Raw genomic sequence first — 23,452 nt, 5'->3', positions numbered from 1 at the left:
TCTGTTATATAAACCAGGTGAACAAAATTGCAGTAACCTTACCAGTAGCTCTACATCCAAACATTAACATCTTCCTTAGTGGACATGATGTACTGGTGACAACAGCTTTTGGAGTAAGTGTGCGGTTTGATGGAAACCATAGAGTGGTGGTGAATATTCCTGGGGAATATGCCAATAAAGTATGTGGAATCTGTGGAAATTTCAATGGAAACCAAACTGATGACTTCTTAAACCCAGATGGAGAATTAGAACCAGACTCTAACAGCCTTGGTAACAGCTGGCAAGTGGACAATGACACAAGGTGATTACAAGTCAATTATCCTAAATTCATAATGGTAAATCCACATTAATCCATTGCTTTAAGGTAAAGGGTCTTAGATCTTACCAACAATATAGAAATGCCTATCATTTAAATTATCCAATGATATCAAACTCCAATCCAATAGAAATAGAGCAAGGACAATTTACAGTTGAGCAAAACCATAACCCTTAAGTTGAGTATACACAGTACAAACTAATTGTTCGGTCTCATTTACATTTACTGACAATGAGTCGACTTCCCTCCAGCAGGTGATTAGAGTTAGAGGGGATTAGAGGGAAGGTAAATCTAAGCAGTTTTGGGGAAGGGGGTTGAAGGTAAGTGAATCTTTAGCTTTTCCCCATATGGACAAAGCTCTGCTTCATGTTATTAACTGAAATCTACTTAAGTGAGGATCACTTTTTATATATTTAATGTTAATTGACTGGTTCAGTATTCAGGTGTCTTATATTCAGCCAATTATCTCATGCTAGAAAAAATAATTTCTAACCCATTCAAAATTAAAACTTCACTCCAGTTCACAACTTTAGTTTTTCTGGTACAATTGACTCACTGACATCTGAATCAGACTTTATACTACATTCCTCATTTATCCAAGTGTACTTTCCTACTGAACGGCCTTAAATATTTTTTGTAGTTGTACACCTGGATCAGAACATGAATCAAGTTGTACTGAGGATGAAAAGAATACAGTTTCCAGCAACAGTTTTTGTGGAATGATTACTGATAAGGAGGGTCCATTCAAACACTGCCATGGTGTTGTAAACCCAGTGATTTATTTCAACAACTGTGTCTATGACTTGTGTGAACTAAACCTGGATCTTAGTGCCTTGTGTGACAGTCTTCAGTCCCATGCACAGTCCTGCCAGTCCCATGGAGTAACAATCAGTCCCTGGAGGAATGACTCTTTCTGCCGTGAGTACAGAACTAAACACTGCTTAGTTTTGATTGCAGTTTGTGTTCTATGACGGGGATTTACACCTCTGTTGGTACTGCTGATTGAGCATGAGGGAAACCTAATATTTACTGAGGTCACAGGGAGAAGTTTTCCAATAGGACCTGGGTCTTTTGGGTATCCTGGGTACAAATGATTAAGAGGAGAATTCCCCTCATTTTGCTGAGATTTTCTGTCACTTCCTGTTACATTTCCGAGACAGGAAGTGCAAGGAATTCTCTCAAGCAGGAAAAAGACAGCAAAAATAACCTTTCAGGGTTAAATTTCCCTACTTTATTCATAACGTTTAAAAAAATTGTGGGCTATACATACACTTTAAGGAAAGTTGCAGTATGTAAATTACTGTAGCCTACAACAAATAATCAGAACTAATTTTTAACTGATTTGCCTTCAGAGATCATGATATTCATAATCTGTGAGTTTTCCTTTTTGATTAAGCACATCTTTGATCCTTTATTGGCCCTGGTAAAGACCGGATAACATTTGTAAGTTTTTTTTTCTAGTAAGAAAAGTCAAGCCTTTTTCTTAACAAACATTACTCAGTATTTTTCACTGACAAATAGAGAGTGCCTCATGTTATCAAGCTATATTCAAAAACCCATAAAGAAAACTATATTGAAAATCAGAGTGATTTTTACATGAGCTTAGAGTTCTACTGGTGAAGTACGTTTTTGTGATTTGTCCAATAATCAGGTTTAAAACCTGAAGAATCCCACACAATCCCAAGTTGGAACAACTTAAGTAACATTCATTGGTGCTGCACTTTTTATATATGATCCTTTTTACCATGGAAATCTTGAGTTATACATTTTTTATGTGTTTGTAAATTGGGATGATGTTTGCCACCACCATGGGTTTCTTTTGGAAAATCAAACTATTTGCTAATTTGTTTTTCTCATTATCTGGGGATTATTTGTATTTCATTTTATTTTAATAAGAGGTCACCAATCCCTTCCTGTCCTGTCCATAGCATTTGTTTTGCTTCAGGGCTTCCCTTTTAAATGGGCTTTTGTTGTAAACATTTGTGTTTAGGGTTCTAATTGATTTTGTAGGTATATTGGTTTTAATTTATGTAAAAAGCATTCAGTTGTCACTGAATATCTATTCCTGGAGCTTCTCTTATGGTACTCGCTAGAGATGAGCGAAGAAATGAAAAATTTGATTCGACTGATTCGGCGAATTCGTGGACAATATTTGATTCGAGTCGAATAAATTCGCTGTGAATTTAACTTAAAAAAGGGTGTTTCTAGGCTTCAGAGAGACTTAATATTAGTGCAGAACACTGTACCTTTAATTTAAATGCCCTTGGAGTCTGCTGGGGAAGAGAAATAATACTGTCACTCAGTATGACATGCAGATGAGTGCCGTCGATCTTAGAATCACCGCACACTTCACTCATTTGGCCAGTCACGGGGCCAAAACCAGTGTTTGGAGCCACAGTGTGGCGGTGGAGGCAGCAGCAATGGGAGGCCATATAGCAACCTATGACAAAATGGAAACCAGCAGGAGTGTGAGGAGACCTGAAAGTGGCACATGGCAGAGTGGGAGCAATGGGAGGCGGTACAGGGACCCATGTCACACTGTGGACCCAGCAGCAGCGTGACCAGGCGGTACGGGGGCCCATGGCAGATTACAGGCCTGGCAGCAGCAATGGGAGGCCCGTAATCTGCCAGCACCCTATGACAAAAAATGGAACACACCAGCAGTGTGAGGAGACCTGAAAGTGGCACATGTTTGGGGCATGATTCATGGCGGATTTAGTCAGTTGTGTCAGGAACTGGTGGTTTGAAATCCAGACTAATCCACGCCTGATTCATTTTCACAAACGTGAGTCTCTCCACACTTTGGGTGGACAGTCGTGTCCTCCGCGGAGTTACAATACCTCCTGCCGCACTAAACACGTGCTCCGATGCCACGCTACTGGCCGGGCATGACAGCCTTTCAAGGGCAAATTCAGCTAGTTGGGGCCAAAGGTCAAGTTTCGTTGCCCAGTAGTCAAGGGGATTGTCTACCTCGGTTGGCAGGGTGCTGTCCAAGTAGGCCTAAGCCTGTTGTTTGAGGTCCTGCTCCAGGTCCACCTGATGCTGCTGCTGCTGCGGCTGGTTAGTAGTTTCCTCACTGCGCTGGTGAAGAAAGCTACTCATCATCGACTGCAGACTGAGGCAGCCGCTGCTGGTGGAGCTGCCACTGCTCCTACCACCCCACCCCTCCCCTGCTGCCATGGCAGCGGAACGCGAGCGCACAGGGCCCACAGTGTCTGAGGATGGACGTTGGCGCACAAAGGCAGAGACCAACTGACTACATAGGTGGTTTTTATAGTACGTTATTTTGGCCTCCCTCTCAGCAGGTGTGAAAAAGGCCACCATTTTTGAACGGTAGCGAGGGTCCAACAAGGTGGACAGCCAAAAGTCATCCCTCTGTCTGATGGTTATTATTCGGCTGTCGCTACGCAAGCAACCGAGCATGCTATGGGCCATTTGTGCCAAGGAATGCGAGGGACTCCCTGCCTCCATCTCCACAGCATACTGCCACGGTGCGTCTGGGTCCTCTGTCTCCTCCTCCTCCTCCTCTACCAGATGCTCCTGCTCCTCCACTCCTGTCCGCTGAGTGGAAAAACCACCCATTTCACTCAATAATTCCTGAGCACCAATGTCCTCCTCTACCTCCTCCTCTTCTTCCTGTCCTGCCCCCACAGGGGTCATGTGGCGTTGAGATCTGTGCGCCACGTCTACCGCACCCTGACCAGCCATTGTTAACAGCATTTGTTCCAGGACGTGCAACAGAGGAATGACGTCGTTCATCCCATAGCCCTGCCGACTCACGAATAGCGTGGCCTCCTCAAAGGGCCTGAGCAAGCGCAGGTGTCACGCATGAGCTGCCAATGGCTGACATCTAAGTTACACAGGGAGTACCTTTATCCGCTTTTAACATCAGGAAATCTGTGATGGCCTTTCGCTGTTCGTAAAGGCGGTCTAACATATGTAGGGTTGAATTCCACCTTGTTGCAACGTCACAGCATGAGGAGTCGGTACGGGGGCCCATGGCAGATTACGTGCCTGGCAGCAGCAATGGGAGGCCCGTAATCTGCCAGCACCCTATGTCAAAAAATTCAACACACCAGCAGTGTGAGGAGATCTGAAAGTGGCACATGGCAGAGTGTGGCTATGGAGACAGCAGCAATGGGAGGCTGTACAGGGACCCATGAGAGACTCTGGACTTGGCAGCAGCATGAGGAGGCGGTATAGGGACCCATGGCAGATTAGGGGCCTGGCAGCAGCTATGGGAGGCCCGTAATCTGCCAGCACCCTATGTCAAAAAATTCAACACACCAGCAGTGTGTGAGGAGACCTGAAAGTGACACATGGCAGAGTGTGGCGATGGAGACAGCAGCAATGGGAGGCCGTACAGGGACCCATGAGAGACTCTGGACCTGGCAGCAGCATGAGGAGGCGGTATATAGGGGCCCATGGCAGATTAGGGGCCTGGCAGCAGCTATAGGAGGCCCGTAATCTGCCAGCACCCTATGTCAAAAAATTCTACACACCAGCAGTGTGTGAGGAGACCTGAAAGTGGCACATGGCATGAGAGACTGTGGACCTGGCAGCAGCATGAGGAGGCGGTATAGGGGCCCATGGCAGATTAGGGGCCTGGCAGCAGCTATGGGAGGCCCGTAATCTGCCAGCACCCTATGTCAAAAAATTGAACACACCAGCAGTGTGAGGAGACCTGAAAGTGGCACATGGCAGAGTGTGGCGATGGAGACAGCAGCAATGGGAGGCCGTACAGGGACCCATGAGAGACTCTGGACCTGGCAGCAGCATGAGGAGGCGGTATATAGGGGCCCATGGCAGATTAGGGGCCTGGCAGCAGCTATAGGAGGCCCGTAATCTGCCAGCACCCTATGTCAAAAAATTCAACACACCAGCAGTGTGTGAGGAGACCTAAAAGTGGCACATGGCAGAGTGTGGCGATGGAGACAGCAGCAATGGGAGGCCGTATAGGGACCCATGAGAGACTCTGGACTTGGCAGCAGCATGAGGAGGCGGTATATAGGGGCCCATGGCAGATTAGGGGCCTGGCAGCAGCTATGGGAGGCCCGTAATCTGCCAGCACCCTATGTCAAAAAATTCAACACACCAGCAGTGTGAGGAGACCTGAAAGTGGCACATGGCAGAGTGTGGCGATGGAGACAGCAGCAATGGGAGGCCGTACAGGGACCCATGAGAGACTCTGGACCTGGCAGCAGCATGAGGAGGCGGTATATAGGGGCCTATGGCAGATTAGGGGCCTGGCAGCAGCTATAGGAGGCCCGTAATCTGCCAGCACCCTATGTCAAAAAATTCAACACACCAGCAGTGTGTGAGGAGACCTGAAAGTGGCACATGGCAGAGTGTGGCGATGGAGACAGCAGCAATGGGAGGCCGTACAGGGACCCATGAGAGACTCTGGACCTGGCAGCAGCATGAGGAGGCGGTATATAGGGGCCCATGGCAGATTAGGGGCCTGGCAGCAGCTATAGGAGGCCCGTAATCTGCCAGCACCCTATGTCAAAAAATTCAACACACCAGCAGTGTGTGAGGAGACCTAAAAGTGGCACATGGCAGAGTGTGGCGATGGAGACAGCAGCAATGGGAGGCCGTATAGGGACCCATGAGAGACTCTGGACTTGGCAGCAGCATGAGGAGGCGGTATAGAGGGGCCCATGGCAGATTAGGGGCCTGGCAGCAGCAATGGGAGGCCCGTAATCTGCCAGCACCCTATGTCAAAAAATTCAACACACCAGCAGTGTGAGGAGACCTGAAAGTGGCACATGGCAGAGTGTGGCGATGGAGACAGCAGCAATGGGAGGCCGTACAGGGACCCATGAGAGACTCTGGACTTGGCAGCAGCATGAGGAGGCGGTATATAGGGGCCTATGGCAGATTAGGGGCCTGGCAGCAGCTATAGGAGGCCCGTAATCTGCCAGCACCCTATGTCAAAAAATTCTACACACCAGCAGTGTGAGGAGACCTGAAAGTGGCACATGGCAGAGTGTGGCGATGGAGACAGCAGCAATGGGAGGCCGTACAGGGACCCATGAGAGTCTCTGGACCTGGCAGCAGCATGAGGAGGCGGTATATAGGGGCCCATGGCAGATTAGGGGCCTGGCAGCAGCTATAGGGGGCCCGTAATCTGCCAGCACCCTATGTCAAAAAATTCAACACACCAGCAGTGTGTGAGGAGACCTGAAAGTGGCACATGGCAGAGTGTGGCGATGGAGACAGCAGCAATGGGAGACCGTAGAGGGACCAATGAGAGACTCTGGACTTGGCAGCAGCATGAGGAGGCGGTATATAGGGGCCCATGGCAGATTAGGGGCCTGGCAGCAGCTATGGGAGGCCCGTAATCTGCCAGCACCCTATGTCAAAAAATTCAACACACCAGCAGTGTGAGGAGACCTGAAAGTGGCACATGGCAGAGTGTGGCGATGGAGACAGCAGCAATGGGAGGCCATACAGGGACCCATGAGAGACTCTGGACCTGGCAGCAGCATGAGGAGGCGGTATATAGGGGCCTATGGCAGATTAGGGGCCTGGCAGCAGCTATAGGAGGCCCGTAATCTGCCAGCACCCTATGTCAAAAAATTCAACACACCAGCAGTGTGTGAGGAGACCTGAAAGTGGCACATGGCAGAGTGTGGCGATGGAGACAGCAGCAATGGGAGGCCGTATAGGGACCCATGAGAGACTCTGGACTTGGCAGCAGCATGAGGAGGCGGTATATAGGGGCCCATGGCAGATTAGGGGCCTGGCAGCAGCTATGGGAGGCCCGTAATCTGCCAGCACCCTATGTCAAAAAATTAAACACACCAGCAGTGTGTGAGGAGACCTGAAAGTGGCACATGGCAGAGTGTGGCGATGGAGACAGCAGCAATGGGAGGCCGTAGAGGGACCCATGAGAGACTCTGGACTTGGCAGCAGCATGAGGAGGCGGTATATAGGGGCCCATGGCAGATTAGGGGCCTGGCAGCAGCTATGGGAGGCCCGTAATCTGCCAGCACCCTATGTCAAAAAATTCTACACACCAGCAGTGTGAGGAGACCTGAAAGTGGCACATGGCAGAGTGTGGCGATGGAGACAGCAGCAATGGGAGGCCGTACAGGGACCCATGAGAGACTCTGGACCTGGCAGCAGCATGAGGAGGCGGTATAGGGGCCCATGGCAGATTAGGGGCCTGGCAGCAGCTATGGGAGGCCCGTAATCTGCCAGCACCCTATGTCAAAAAATTCTACACACCAGCAGTGTGAGGAGACCTGAAAGTGGCACATGGCAGAGTGTGGCGATGGAGACAGCGGCAATGGGAGGCCGTACAGGGACCCATGAGAGACTCTGGACCTGGCAGCAGCATGAGGAGGCGGTATATAGGGGCCTATGGCAGATTAGGGGCCTGGCAGCAGCTATAGGAGGCCCGTAATCTGCCAGCACCCTATGTCAAAAAATTCTACACACCAGCAGTGTGAGGAGACCTGAAAGTGGCACATGGCAGAGTGTGGCGATGTTGACAGCAGCAATGGGAGGCCGTACAGGGACCCATGAGAGACTCTGGACCTGGCAGCAGCATGAGGAGGCGGTATATAGGGGCCTATGGCAGATTAGGGGCCTGGCAGCAGCTATAGGAGGCCCGTAATCTGCCAGCACCCTATGTCAAAAAATTCTACACACCAGCAGTGTGAGGAGACCTGAAAGTGGCACATGGCAGAGTGTGGCGATGGAGACAGCAGCAATGGGAGGCCGTACAGGGACCCATGAGAGACTCTGGACCTGGCAGCAGCATGAGGAGGCGGTATATAGGGGCCCATGGCAGATTAGGGGCCTGGCAGCAGCTATAGGAGGCCCGTAATCTGCCAGCACCCTATGTCAAAAAATTCTACACACCAGCAGTGTGTGAGGAGACCTGAAAGTGGCACATGGCAGAGTGTGGCGATGGAGACAGCAGCAGTGGGAGGCCGTACAGGGACCCATGAGAGACTCTGGACCTGGCAGCAGCATGAGGAGGCAGTATATAGGGGCCCATGGCAGATTAGGGGCCTGGCAGCAGCTATAGGAGGCCCGTAATCTGCCAGCACCCTATGTCAAAAAATTCAACACACCAGCAGTGTGAGGAGACCTGAAAGTGGCACATGGCAGAGTGTGGCGATGGAGACAGCAGCAATGGGAGGCCGTACAGGGACCCATGAGAGACTCTGGACTTGGCAGCAGCATGAGGAGGCGGTATATAGGGGCCTATGGCAGATTAGGGGCCTGGCAGCAGCTATAGGAGGCCCGTAATCTGCCAGCACCCTATGACAAAAAAAGGAAGACACCAGTAGTGTGTGAGGAGACCTGAAAGTGGCACATGTTTGAGGCATGATTCATGGCGGATTTAGTCAGTTGTGTCAGGAACTGGTGGTTTGAAATCCAGACTAATCCACGCCTGATTCATTTTCACAAACGTGAGTCTCTCCACACTTTGGGTGGACAGTCGTGTCCTCCGCGGAGTTACAATACCTCCTGCCGCACTAAACACGCGCTCAGATGCCACGCTACTGGCCGGGCATGACAGCCTTTCAAGGGCAAATTCAGCTAGTTGGGGCCAAAGGTCAAGTTTCGTTGCCCAGTAGTCAAGGGGATTGTCTACCTCGGTTGGCAGGGTGCTGTCCAAGTAGGCCCAAGCCTGTTGTTTGAGGTCCTGCTCCAGGTCCACCTGATGCTGCTGCTGCTGCTGCTGCGGCTGGTTAGTAGTTTCCTCACTGCGCTGGTGAAGAAAGCTACTCATCATCGACTGCAGACTGAGGCAGCCGCTGCTGGTGGAGCTGCCACTGCTCCTACCACCCCACCCCTCCCCTGCTGCCATGGCAGCGGAACGCGAGCGCACAGGGCCCACAGTGTCTGAGGATGGACGTTGGCGCACAAAGGCAGAGACCAACTGACTACATAGGTGGTTTTTATAGTACGTTATTTTGGCCTCCCTCTCAGCAGGTGTGAAAAAGGCCACCATTTTTGAACGGTAGCGAGGGTCCAACAAGGTGGACAGCCAAAAGTCATCCCTCTGTCTGATGGTTATTATTCGGCTGTCGCTACGCAAGCAACCGAGCATGCTATGGGCCATTTGTGCCAAGGAATGCGAGGGACTCCCTGCCTCCATCTCCACAGCATACTGCCACGGTGCGTCTGGGTCCTCTGTCTCCTCCTCCTCCTCCTCTACCAGATGCTCCTGCTCCTCCACTCCTGTCCGCTGAGTGGAAAAACCACCCATTTCACTCAATAATTCCTGAGCACAAATGTCCTCCTCTACCTCCTCCTCTTCTTCCTGTCCTGCCCCCACAGGGGTCATGTGGCATTGAGATCTGTGCGCCACGTCTACCGCACCCTGACCAGCCATTGTTAACAGCATTTGTTCAAGGACGTGCAACAGAGCAATGACGTCGTTCATCCCATAGTCCTGCCGACTCACGAATAGCGTGGCCTCCTCAAAGGGCCTGAGCAAGCGGCAGGTGTCACGCATGAGCTGCCAATGGCTGACATCGAAGTTACACAGGGGAGTACCTTTATCCGCTTGTAACATCAGGAAATCGGTGATGGCCTTTCGCTGCTCGTAAAGGCGGTCTAACATGTGTAGGGTTGAATTCCACCTTGTTGCAACGTCGCAGATCAGGCGATGATGTGGAATTCCGTTCTGCCGCTGCAGCTCAAGGAGGGTGTGCTTTGCGGTGTAGGAATGGCTGAAATGCATGCAAAGTTTACGTGACATTTTAAGGATGTCTTGCAGTGGGATGGTGGATTTTAGGAACCGCTTGACAACCAGATTGAACACGTGAGCCATGCATGGCGCATGGCACAACCTTCCTTGACGCAGAGCAGACACCATGTTCTTTCCGTTGTCGGTCAACATGGTTCCGATTTTCAGTTTGCGCGGAGACAGCCATCTGTCGATTTCTCTGTTCATTACACTGAGAAGTTCCTCCCCTGTGTGACTACGTTCGCCAAGGCATACCAGGTGCAGAACAGCGTGACACCGTTGCGCCCTGCACATGTGATATGCCGGTCGGGTAATGGGACTTGGCACGGGGGTGGCGGCTGAGGACACGGCGGAAGAAGAGGTGGTAGAGGCGGACATCTTTGCCGGACCAAGGACGTGCAAACGTGGAGGCAAAAGCGGCGTGACCTGTCCAAGTTGCTGGTGCGGCTGTGACGGCACCACGTTCACCCAGTGGGCCGTAAATGACATGTACTGTCCCTGACCGTAGTTACAGCTCCACACGTCGGCGCTGCCGTGCACTTTGGCAGAGACCGACATGCTCAAAGACTGGCCCACCATGTCTTCTACATGTGAATGCAGGGCTGGCACTGCCTTTTTGGCGAAGAAATGACGGCTTGGCACTCTCCACCGCGGCGCGGCACAAGCCATCATTTCTCTGAAAGGTGCTGAGTCCACCACTTGGAAAGGGAGGGACTGCAGCACCAGCAACTTGGACAGGAGGACGTTCAGCTTTTGCACCATCGGGTGCGTGCTCGCAAACTGTTGTCTCTTGGAAACGGATTCCAAGAAAGACTGCTGACGGAATCCGTGAAGAGGAGTAGCAGGAGAAGGAGCATCTGAACGAGCGGAAGATGCCAACGAGCGACAACTCCCCTCAGCAGAGGTGTTGGAGCCTTGACTGGCTGATGGAGGGCGATTGACGTCGGGTGACGGAGCAAGTAACGGAGCGGGTGATGGAGCGGGGGCTGGGGCGGGCAGAACCGCCGTATCTTTATCACGGTTTTCCCAGGCCACCAAATGGCGACGCTGCATATGCTGCCGCAACGCTGTAGTCCCAACATGGGCCCCCTGGCCACGCTTGACTTTCTGGCCACATAGTCGACATACGGCTACGTTTACTTCCTCGGGCGGCTTGACGAAAAATTGCCACACCGCCGAGTAGGAAACTTTGCCCCCGATACTCCTCACTGGCTGACTGCTGCTTCCTCCGTGCACACCGGCACCACTACTGGCCGTGGTGGTAGGCTGCAGTGGAGCTGGTGCTCTACTCCGTGGCCGTTTGGCTCCACTGACACTGCTTCCACTGACACTGCTGCGACCCTGCTGCTGTCTCCTGGGCAACCCACCGACTGTTTCGCTCACTGCCAAGCTGCCACCCTCTTCTCCTGATGATGCGGAAGAAATTGCCTGATGACGACGAGGCTGCCAAGTGCGATCAACCTCCTCATCATCAAGTAGGGTCTCCGCCTCACTACTAGCCCCCTCGGCTGCGTCTGGGTCAGGAGACAGACCTGTCTCTAGACCGGCTACCGGGCCACTCTCCTCGCCACTACTTCTTCGCCTGGCTGCTGAAAAGGCGGATGTCTCCCCCCGTTCCTGACCGCCCTCTGTTAGCTCTTCCTCACTGTACAGTGGGGCTGAGCCCACAGCATGCGATACTTCGCTTGGTGAGGGAACACCAAAGGACAGGGGCAGGTAGAGGACACGTGATTTCAGTGGGCTTGGTCCCGGGCCATGCCAACTAACGGTTGTGTCTGACGTACCCACCGACCGTTGGCTGTAGGTGTCAGAGGTGACCTGGGAAGAGGAAGACGACCGAGCCAACCAATCGATGACGGCAGGGTTGTCGGTGGAGACACGACCGCTGGATGACACCGGGAGCACTGGCCTCTGGCTGCGAATAGTGCTGCCTCGACCCCTTCCTCTGCTGCCACGTCTGCTCGCTCCTAAAACATTGCCTCCTCTGCCACTCCTCTGCATGTTGTCTGACATACTCTTTAATTAAACGATTATGTGTCCCTGAGTAACAATTCTGTGTCCCTGAGTAACAATTCTGTGTCTGTGCGAGTAACAATTCTGTGGCCCTAAGTAACAGTTCTGTGGCCCTCAGTAACAATTCTGTGTCCCTGATTAACGTTTCTGTGGCCCCAAGTAACAGTTCTGTGGCCCTCAGTAACAATTCTGTGTCTGTGCGAGTAACAATTCTGTGTCTGTGCGAGTAACAATTCTGTGGCCCTAAGTAACAGTTCTGTGGCCCTCAGTAACAATTCTGTGTCTGTGCGAGTAACAATTCTGTGGCCCTAAGTAACAGTTCTGTGGCCCTCAGTAACAATTCTGTGTCCCTGATTAACGTTTCTGTGGCCCCAAGTAACAGTTCTGTGGCCCTCAGTAACAATTCTGTGTCTGTGCGAGTAACAATTCTGTGTCTGTGCGAGTAACAATTCTGTGGCCCTAAGTAACAGTTCTGTGGCCCTCAGTAACAATTCTGTGTCCCTGATTAACGTTTCTGTGGCCCCAAGTAACAGTTCTGTGGCCCTCAGTAACAATTCTGTGTCTGTGCGAGTAACAATTCTGTGTCTGTGCGAGTAACAATTCTGTTGCCCTAAGTAACAGTTCTGTGGCCCTCAGTAACAATTCTGTGTCCCTGATTAACGTTTCTGTGGCCCCAAGTAACAGTTCTGTGGCCCTCAGTAACAATTCTGTGTCTGTGCGAGTAACAATTCTGTGTCTGTGCGAGTAACAATTCTGTGGCCCTATGTAACAGTTCTGTGGCCCTCAGTAACAGTTCTGTGTCCCTGAGTAACAATTCTGTGTCTGTGCGAGTAACAATTCTGTGTCTGTGCGAGTAACAATTCTGTGGCCCTAAGTAACAGTTCTGTGGCCCTCAGTAACAGTTCTGTGTCTGTGCGAGTAACAATTCTGTGTCTGTCCCTGAGTAACAATTCTGTGGCCCTAACTAAAGTTTATGTGGCCCTAAGTAACAATTCTCTGGCACTCAGTAACAATTCTGTCTGTCCCTGAGTAACAATTCTCTGTCTGTGCGAGTAACAATTCTGTGGCCCTAAGTAACAGTTCTGTGGCCCTCAGTAACAATTCTGTGTCTGTGCGAGTAACAATTCTGTGTCTGTGCGAGTAACAATTCTGTGGCCCTCAGTAACAATTCTGTGGCCCTCAGTAACAATTCTCTGGCACTCAGTTACAATTCTGTCTGTCCCTGAGTAACAATTCTGTGGCCCTAATAACGTTTCTGTGGCCCTAAGTAACAATTCTCTGGCACTCAGTAACAATTCTGTCTGTCCCTGAGTAACAATTCTGTGTCTGTGCGAGTAACAATTCTGTGGCCCTAAGTAACAGTTCTGTGGCCCTCAGTAACAATTCTGTTTCTGTGCGAGTAACAATTCTGTGTCTGTCCCTGAGTAACAATTCTGTGGCCCTAACTAAAGTTTATGTGGCCCTAAGTAACAATTCTCTGGCACTCAGTAACAATTCTGTCTGTCCCTGAGTAACAATTCTGTGGCCCTAATAACGTTTCTGTGGCCCTAAGTAACAATTCTCTGGCACTCAGTAACAATTCTGTCTGTCCCTGAGTAACAATTCTGTGTCTGTGCGAGTAACAATTCTGTGGCCCTAAGTAACAGTTCTGTGGCCCTGAGTAACAATTCTGTGTCTGTGCGAGTAACAATATTGTGTCTGTGCGAGTAACAATTCTGTGGCCCTAAGTAACAGTTCTGTGGCCCTCAGTAACAATTCTGTGTCTGTCCCTGAGTAACAATTCTGTGGCCCTAACTAAAGTTTCTGTGGCCCTAAGTAACAATTCTCTGGCACTCAGTAACAATTCTGTCTGTCCCTGAGTAACAATTCTGTGGCCCTAATAACGTTTCTGTGGCCCTAAGTAACAATTCTCTGGCACTCAGTAACAATTCTGTCTGTCCCTGAGTAACAATTCTGTGTCTGTGCGAGTAACAATTCTGTGGCCCTAAGTAACAGTTCTGTGGCCCTCAGTAACAATTCTGTGTCTGTGCGAGTAACAATTCTGTGTCTGTGCGAGTAACAATTCTGTGGCCCTAAGTAACAGTTCTGTGGCCCTCAGTAACAATTCTGTGTCCCTGATTAACGTTTCTGTGGCCCCAAGTAACAGTTCTGTGGCCCTCAGTAACAATTCTGTGTCTGTGCGAGTAACAATTCTGCGGCCCTAAGTAATAGTTCTGTGGCCCTCAGTAACAATTCTGTGTCTGTGCGAGTAACAATTCTGTGTCTGTGCGAGTAACAATTCTGTGGCCCTAAGTAACAGTTCTGTGGCCCTCAGTAACAATTCTGTGTCTGTCCCTGAGTAACAATTCTGTGGCCCTAACTAAAGTTTCTGTGGCCCTAAGTAACAATTCTCTGGCACTCAGTAACAATTCTGTCTGTCCCTGAGTAACAATTCTGTGGCCCTAATAACGTTTCTGTGGCCCTAAGTAACAATTCTCTGGCACTCAGTAACAATTCTGTCTGTCCCTGAGTAACAATTCTGTGGCCCTAATAACGTTTCTGTGGCCCTAAGTAACAATTCTCTGGCACTCAGTAACAATTCTGTCTGTCCCTGAGTAACAATTCTGTGGCCCTAATAACGTTTCTGTGGCCCTAAGTAACAATTCTCTGGCACTCAGTAACAATTCTGTCTGTCCCTGAGTATGAATTCTGTGGCCCTAACTAGCGTTTCTTTGTCCCTAAGTAACGATTCTGTGGCCCTAATTAACAATTCTGTGTCCCTGAGTAATAGTTCTCTGTCCCTAAGTATCGTTTCTCTGTCCCCAAGTATCGTTTCTGTGGCCCTAACTCTGTCCCTGTCCCTAATACAGAGCGGTCTGCCTCTGTTCAATGACTGCAGGCAAATGAAGAATTCCAAAATGGCCGCTATTTATAGCTCGACCATTACACAGTGCTAGCTGGCTGGCTGCTGATTGGCTGATGCGATCACATGTCGTTGAGGAATGCATTATGGGTCAGCGCGCCTTGTCTGCGCGCCTTCCCAGACATCCCCGCTCCGTCGCCGCACATGTCAGCCGCCATTTTCGGAAAAATTTCGATTCGCGCGTCCGAATTAGGCTATTTTTCGGATTCGGCGCGAATCGAAATTTTTCCGATATTCGACTCGAATTCCACTTCGGCTACTTCGATTCGCTCATCTCTAGTACTCGCAGATTCCCTTCCAGGATTTCCAGTGCTAGTTACAGAATCAATGCCAAGACTTCCTGAGTTCCCTGAATCAATGCTGGACATGTTTTTTGACTAAAAGGTGTTAACCTTTGAAGTAGCTAGTGCTGTTGTGTTTTATGGACTCTGATTAACCTTCCAAATCACTTGATTGCTATCTGTCTTTGGCCCCTACCTGGACCTACCTGATCTCTAGTTTACCACTTGCCAAGTCCCTTGCCTTGACCTGACTACACCCTTGCTTTCTGTCTTTCTTAACGCCTGCCTGTATCTGGCTATTTTCTTGGTTGACACCTAGGGGTTTATTTACTAAAGCTGGAGAGTCCAAAATCAGACTCCCTTCTGCATAGAAACCAATCAGCTTCCAGGTTTCATTGCCAAAGCTTCATTGAACAAGCTGAGGTTAGAAGCTGATTGGTTTCTATGCAGAAGGGAGTCTGATTTTGGACTCTCCAGCTTTAGTAAATAAACCCCCTAGTGTCACACACCCCATTGCCTGTGCAATGAACCAGTGCTGGCTCTTTCCTGCTACTTAGGTCAGCGACATGAAGCCAATTAGTGGCCATCAGTATTTCAGCCAAGTTTCTGTCAGGCATAGTCCCAAAGTGCCAGCATGCACTTTGCTTGGCATTTGAGCAGCACATCTACATGCTTGTAGCCCCTGCTAGTTAGCTGTCTGCTTGGGCGAGTCAGAGGGCCAAAACCTGGCAGTCATCAGCATCCAAACTCATCTCTCTTTGAGAGATTCTCTGGAGAAGACCAGGCAGCTTCTGGGATCTGCACCTTGGGACTCTCACCTCTGCTAAATGAGAAGGTATGTTGAGATCTCTCTTATTGGTGCCACCAGATATCCTGCCGCTCCATTTCTGTGCCTCTCCAAGATGCCTCAAAACTCTCTGTCTCCTCTTTTGCTGCACATGTCAACTGATATAACCAAATTAATTTTAGTCTAGTAGTAATGGATTCCTGTCCATGGTACATTGTCACATAGGGTACAGTCTTAACTCTGTAGCCATTATTTCCCTGCTATCACTCTCATGGGGCACAAGCTAGTGACAATCTGCAGCAAAGTAAAGCAGGACCATTAGGGTTTATGGCCAATCTCCAACTTTAGGTGCTCTGGTGAATACCAACTGTCACTTAGACCCTATACCTTGTTTGTGCCCATGTCACCCATCAGGGAAACCAAGAAGTTTGTCTTTTGTTTGCAGCAGCTTTTTATGAAAGAAAAAAGTGCAAGAACATTGTGTACATAAACCACCTCACATTCTATCTCTTACATTTACCACCCCCAATCTCCATATATTAAATAAATGTTAAGAATACACCAATTTGGCCTTTCCATATTTAAAACTTTCCTGCTGCTAGCCAATTTTCTACCACTGTATCCTATGCAGTATCTTTATTCTTAGTCATATCATGTGCTCTTTGTCTGCAGAAAATGTGGGCAACATCTTACTGATTAAAATTGCCCTGCCTGTACAGACATATAGCAAATTGGTATAAGCTGGACATGCATATAAACATAAAGGTAAAGACTGACCGTAGAATTGACAGACTCTTCCTCTGCTAATTCTATTCAAAAGGAAAGTGGAAACGGTGTCATGTCAAAACACCTGAGCTTTATAATATATTGGTCAAGATAGTTTTTTTTTTTTTTTTACAAGGTTGGTCTTAATTGTTATTATCATTAATACAGAATTGGTCTTAAAGGATTAGTTTTTATTTAGAGTGTAACGTGTAACATGTAAAATGCACCCACCCCCATTTTGACAGGGAGCGAGGAATCTTTTCTCGTGCTAGCTGTTGTAAATTTGAAAAAAATGGGGCCACGTCATTCATTAACAGTGTTCTGTAAATGGGAAACTACAAGTACCAACAGGCTTTGTGGCTGTTGGCTTGTAAGTTCTCAATGAACTACCAGGGCACTGTTGAGCACTCTATTAGTGTATTGAGTCTTCCTGTCAGAACTGCCAGGAGTGTAACTGCCTGCTCGGAGGAGGTACAAGCAGATGGATACACTGACTGTCTGCAATAACCTTGCAATGCACCCATGATCTGCTTAACGAGGGTTCAATGCTTTGCAGGTTCATAGTAATGTAGCAATATCCCCTTAGTAGTTGAGATTTTGGTCCTCCTATAGTCCTGCACAGCCAGGCAACATGCATCCTCACATAGACTTGCATCCAGAGTCAGAAATCAGTCCTTTAGCTTTGGTTTTGTTATTTTTATTTAGCTGGGATAGGGTTAGGGGTGTACAGGATGCCTAAGGGAACTGATGAACTGAGGACAACTTCCTGGAACTATTTACAAGCCTTCACTGCAGCACAGTCTCTGTTGAAGCACTAGCCAGCATCTCCTAATGTACCAGCCCAGACCCTAGATGTACTCCTCTTCCTTCACCCAGCAATCTGGAAGTATCTCTGAACAGGGGATCCCGTTCTTGTAACTTTAAGCAATGGACAGTCCTGAGTAGGTGGCGAATCTAGTTTCCCACCAGAGTGCTCCTTCCGCTATCTGCCCAGGGGTTGCAGGGGTACTTATTCAGATCCTCTCCTGTACTGCTGAGGGGTCGGTGGCTGCTACCTGGCCTTCTAGCTAGGCTGCTCCTTCCTTGCTGTACAGGTGGTTCTCGCGCTGGGGGCCAGTGAAGCTCTGAGCTTTCTTCCTTTCCAGCTCCATTGCCTGTAGGTGGGCTCTTCACTCCATCTGTGCCCCCTCCCAGGCTCCTGCCTTCAGCCTCACATCTTTCTTTCTGTCTTCCACCCAAACTTTCTCCTCCTGCTGCTGAGCAGGCTCACTTACTTTTAATGGTTGTCCTGGCCCCTTACCAAGCCTTGTGTTGGGGATTGGTCAGGATCCCTCAAGAATAAAAACCAGCCACTCCTCAGATCCACCCACTGCCTCTAGACCTTCCTCCAAAGTTCTAGAACACGGGGGAATTCCAGATGGGCTGGTCTGCACAGCTTTTCAGCCCTGACCACAATTTGACTTCCTGACTATTGCACCCAGGCTGCTACTCAGCCCTCCTCTTTGAAGATCAGGACTCTAGCTCCCCCTAGCTAACTAGGAGGGTGCTACAGTAAAAAAAAAAAGAATAAATGTATGTATAAAAGGCTAACTTACCCTTTAACCACTTGCCTACTGGGCACTTTTACCCCCCTCATACCCAGGCTAATTTTAAGCGCTCTCACTCTTTGAATGACAATTGCGTGGTTATGCAACTTTGTACCCATATGACATTTTTATATTTTTTTTCACAAAAATAGAGATTTCCTTTGGTGGTATTTAATCGTCGTTGGGTGTTTTTATTTTTTGCACTATAAACAAAAAAAAGCAAAAAAAAAAGTTTTTTGTGCGTTGATGAGGCTGCACTGATAGGCAGCACTGATGGGCACTGATAGGCAGCACTGATGGCCACAGATGAGCTGGCACAGATAAGCAGACTTCCCCATCATCATAATGCATAGATCAGCATTGCTGGCTATAGCCAGTGGCACTTATCTTGTGGAAATTTTCTAACAGGCTGGGTGTACAGAAGTCGATCAGTGAATCGACTTCTGTGCAATCAGGTTGCCCATACATGGATCAAAATTCAGTCTGTCCCTGCTGAACTAGCTAAACTTCAATCACTATTTGGCAAGCTTTAGGCATTTCAAAGTAAAACCTGTATATTTTTTAACTCCTTCCCGGGGCGGACTGACCATTTGGAAACTCGGGCACTGCTGAGGGCCTGGGGTCAGTAGGGGGCCCCATGAGATGCCCCTGGTACCTTTTCCATAGGCTTTTTTGAGTTTGGGCAAGGACACAGGGGCCACATGATCCCCTATTGCCCGGGGTCCCCATGATTTGTCAGTCCGCCCCTGCTCTCATATGCAGCAGAGTGCCAATACTAGTGCCACGCTACCTTTTGGTGAACTGGCAACACCAGCAGTCTAGTATATCCTGGCCTTTCACATACCTCTTAGATTGTAAGCTCCCAGAATCAGGCCCTCCTAACCCTCTTGTATTGAACTGTATTGTTGCTGTATTGTCTCCCGTTATATTGTAAAGCGCTGAGCAAACTGTTGGTGCTATATAAATCCTGTATAATAATAATAATACCAGCACTGCAGTACGACTTGGCGAGTCCCATAAGTGTAGTACAAGCTGGTGCGGTGGCGAACACAAGTATTGTTCGGATTTACGAGGGAAAAGATAGTCACGTGAGCCCCCCAGATGCCCAGACTACATGGGGAGCAGTGGCAAGATAGTTTGGGACTTGGTGTCATCCTTCTCCATGTGGGGTACCACTTATACGTGGACAATTTTTATTCAAGCGTGCCACTATTTAGACATTTGTACAATCTTGGAACTGGCGCATGTGGCAAAGTGTGACCTAATGTGTGCCCACCATTAGAAGTTGGTGGATGCAGGACGGTATATTCCAATGGTGGGCATACCACACACTTTTTCTGGCAGAGATTTTTTCTCTTTTTTTCATTCAGTCCACAGGCTGCATACAAAAAAAGAACGTAGCATATACAGTAATACCTCGGTTTACGAATACCTCTGTTAACGTAATTTTTGGTTTACGAATGAAAATCCATTGAAAATAATGCCTCAGTTTACAAGTTTTACTAATTGTTTTCACAATACTAAGTGCATGTCAGTGCTGATTTTTAAATGTAATTGCCATCTTTTTTTTTCTTCAGTATAGCTCACAACATTAGCTGTCAGTTTCCCAGAGCTAAAGAATACTTTGTAAATTTTAAGAAACTAAAAGGATACATTGTATCTTTTAAGAAACTGAAAGGATACATTGCATCGTTTAACCTCTTGCCGACCGCGCATAGCCGAATGACGGCTTCACCGCGGCCGGCCAGTTCTGGGTGGACGTCATATGACGTCCTCCCAGAACGCACTCTCCTGCGCGCCCCAGGGGGCGCACACCCGGCGATCTCCGTGATTGCTGTGTCCTACGGACACAGCTGATCACGTGATGTGGTAAAAGGCCAATCACAGCGGCCTTTTACCACGTGATCAGCGGTGTCCAATGACACGCTGATCACAGGGAAATGCAAGTGCCGGTTCTCGGCTGCACTTTCCTCACGCTGTCAGATCGTGAGGAAAGTACTGCCGAGAACCGGCAGTTGTCAGAGCGGGGATCGGCACCGATCATAAGGGCACTGATGATCAGTGCCCTGATGATCGGTGCCCAGCAGTGACACCCGCAAGTTGCGCCCAGCAGTGCGCCCACTAGCTCTGCCCACCCGTGCCCAGCAGTGCCCCCACCTGTGCCCAGCAGTGCCCCCACCTGTGCCTAGCAGTGCACCCACCTGTGCCACTCTGCAGTGCCACCTACCTGTGCCCAGAAGTGCCACCTACATGTGCCCAGCAGTGCCACCCACCTGTGCCCACCAGTGCCACCCACCTGTGCAGCCCAGCAGTGCTGCCAGTCAGTGCCACCAGTCAGTGCCCAGGGGTTGTGCCAGTCAGTGCCGCCAGTCAGTGCCCAGCAGTGATGCCAGTCAGTGCTGTCTATCAGTACCCATAATCAGTGTCACCTATCAGTGCCGCCTATCAGTCCTGCATATCAGTGCCGCCTATCCGTGACCCCTAATTAGTGCTGTCTATCAGTGCCGCCTATCCGTGCCACCTCATTAGTACTGCCTATCAGTGCCCTTTAGTGCTGCCTATCAGTGCCCATCAGTGCCGCCTATCAGTGCCCATCAGTGCTGCCTCATCAACGCACATCAGTGAAGGATAAAAAATACCTGTTTGAAAAATTTTATAAAAGAAACAAATAAACTTTTTTTTTTCAAATTTTTTGCACTTTTTTTATTTATAGCGCAAAAAGTAAAGTGCCCAGTGGCGATTAAATACCACCAAAAGAAAGCTCTATTTGTGAGAAAAAATGATCAAAATTTCATATGGGTACAATGTTGCATGACCGCGCAATCAAAGTGCAGCAGCGCTGAAAGCTGAAAATTGGCCTGGTAAGGAAGGGGGTATAAGTGCCTGGTAGGCAAGTGGTTAACATGTGGAAATAAACAAAAGAAACTTTCCCTCTTTCAGCTGGAGGGGGAAAGTAACTGCTGAATTTCTGAACTACTGTATAGTGAAGGGAAAAAAAACCCAAAAACCGGTAATTACATTTAAAAACTGTCACCTGACAGCTGAGTGAATTACCTGCAATTAAAAAATTTTTTACATTGCAATATTAACACATAGTTGTCACTACTAAAATACTGCATGAGTTAATAAAATAACTCATTAGGTATTTTAGTAGTGTTTACTGTTTTTCTGACCTTCTGAATGGATTAATTGGTTTTCATTGCATTCCTATGGGAAACAGTGTTTCGGTTTACAAATCTTTCGCTATATGACATGTCCTGCAGAACATATTAAATTCATAAACCGAGGTACTGGTACATCAGTGGACTTTGAATGGTTATACCAGGATGATGCCTACAGCTGCAGGCATCATCTTGGTATAATTTTTTTCAGTCGGCGATTGGCTTTCATGTAAAAGCAATCCTAGTGGCTAATTAGCTGCAGGATTGCTTTTACAAGCAGCAGAAGACGATGCCCCCCCTCCCCCATTGCCTTCCACGGCCTTCTCGGGCAGTCCCGTGCCATCGGGGCAACCTGAGAATGCAGCCGGTGTTTCTGTTAGCTGACCATAGAACTGATTGGAGACCAGAATGGTGCCACATGGTATGGGGGTACCACATGTGAGAGACATTTTGACAGTCTAGCCAAGTACAGGACCCCAAAATCCAATAAGCACCATCAGGCTTTTAAAGGGCTTTATTTCCTCATTACACTTCCTGACTACTTATCACAGTTTCGGAGGCCCTGAAATGCCAGGATAGCACCAAACCCCCCAAATGACCCCTTTTTGGACATATGGCGGCGACCAGCGACTTATGGCAGGACTGCGGGACAGCGGCGGACATTTTGACACTGGGGGGGAACTGACTTGGGGTCACTGACATCCCCAGTGACACCAATACAGTGATCAGTGAAAAAAAAACCACTGAAACTGTACTAATGTCACTGGGGAGGAAGGGGCTAACATTTTTAGATTTTGCAGTGTAAGGGGAGTGTTTTACTAGGGGGCGGGGGTGTGTACTGGACGGGGGGAGGGAGGGGGGAGCTGATCGAGGGAGAGAAACTCTGCAGCTTCTCACAAGCTGTCAGAGAACTGACACAGAACAGGGCTGTGTGTAAACAATGCAGCCCTGCTCTGTGTTAGCAATCGCGGGAAAATGGCCGGTAAAAACCGGCTGTGACCCGTCGGCTGACACCCGCTGCTGACACCTGCGGGACAGGTAGGGCGGGCGCGCGCCTCTCGCGCGCCCCCTACCTGTTTTGAAGGCAGCCGTTTTAAAACGTGCTTTTGCCTACGAGCGCCGCCCTGCCACCGTTTATATGCGGTGGCTGGGCGGCAAGTGGTTAAAAGCCTTTAGAAGCTCCAATGTTAGATTTACAGGGGAGGTCTAGTGCTAGAATTACTGCCCTTGATCAGACGTTCATAGTGATACCTCACATGCATGGTGCAACTGCTGTTTACATACCGACACAGGGTCAATACTCGCACATGTGGGGGGGGCGAGGGTGCTTTTTTTTTTAAGTTATTTTGATTTTTTAAATTATTTTTACACTATCCCTTTAATTTTTATTTTGGATCACCTTTAATGCTATCACAGGGAATGCAAATATCCCCTATAACTTCAATGGGCATTGTCATATATTCTTTTTTGAGAAATCTGGGGTCTATCAGACTCTTGATATCTCTTCTGCCCTTACATTATCTAATCTCACCAAGATCGATGTGATCAGATGTTTTCCCAATTTACAAATGGTGCTGTTGATATCCTGCCAAACTGAAGTGATGAAATGCCCGCAGCTTCCGATTTCTTAGACTATAGAGATGATTGGCACCATTCCGGTCTCCAATCAGCTCTATGGTCAGTTGGCAGAAACACCGGCTGCATTCTCAGGTTCCCCCGATGGCACAGGACTGCCCAAGAAGGCCATGGAAGGCAGCAGGGGAGGAGGGGCATCATCTCCTGCTGCTTGTAATTGCAGCTAATTATCCACTAGGATTGTTATTAAATGAAAGCCGATCGCCGGCTGAAAAAACAATACCAGGATGATGCCTGGAGCTGTAGGCATCATCCTGGTATAACCATTCAAAGTCCAGTGAGGTACCAGAA

At 48.8% G+C, this 23,452-nt stretch overlaps 1 protein-coding gene across 1 annotated transcript in view; it reads left to right on the top strand.

Annotated features, from left to right (window-relative positions):
* LOC149445024 (IgGFc-binding protein-like) overlaps nucleotides 1–23,452 on the top strand; it is a 175,704-nt gene that overhangs the window by 42,907 nt on the left and 109,345 nt on the right. The window contains exons 17-18 of the mRNA XM_089654314.1: nucleotides 18–301; nucleotides 957–1,234. Of these exons, the coding sequence (XP_089510440.1) occupies nucleotides 18–301; nucleotides 957–1,234 (562 nt within the window). The remainder of the gene's footprint in view (nucleotides 1–17; nucleotides 302–956; nucleotides 1,235–23,452) is intronic.

This window comes from Staurois parvus, unplaced genomic scaffold (assembly GCF_062004578.1).
Source record: "Staurois parvus isolate SC_StPar_1 unplaced genomic scaffold, SC_StPar_1.0 ptg000750l, whole genome shotgun sequence".
Taxonomy (NCBI): Eukaryota; Metazoa; Chordata; class Amphibia; order Anura; family Ranidae; genus Staurois; species Staurois parvus.
This window is presented reverse-complemented; position numbering and strand designations above follow the sequence as displayed.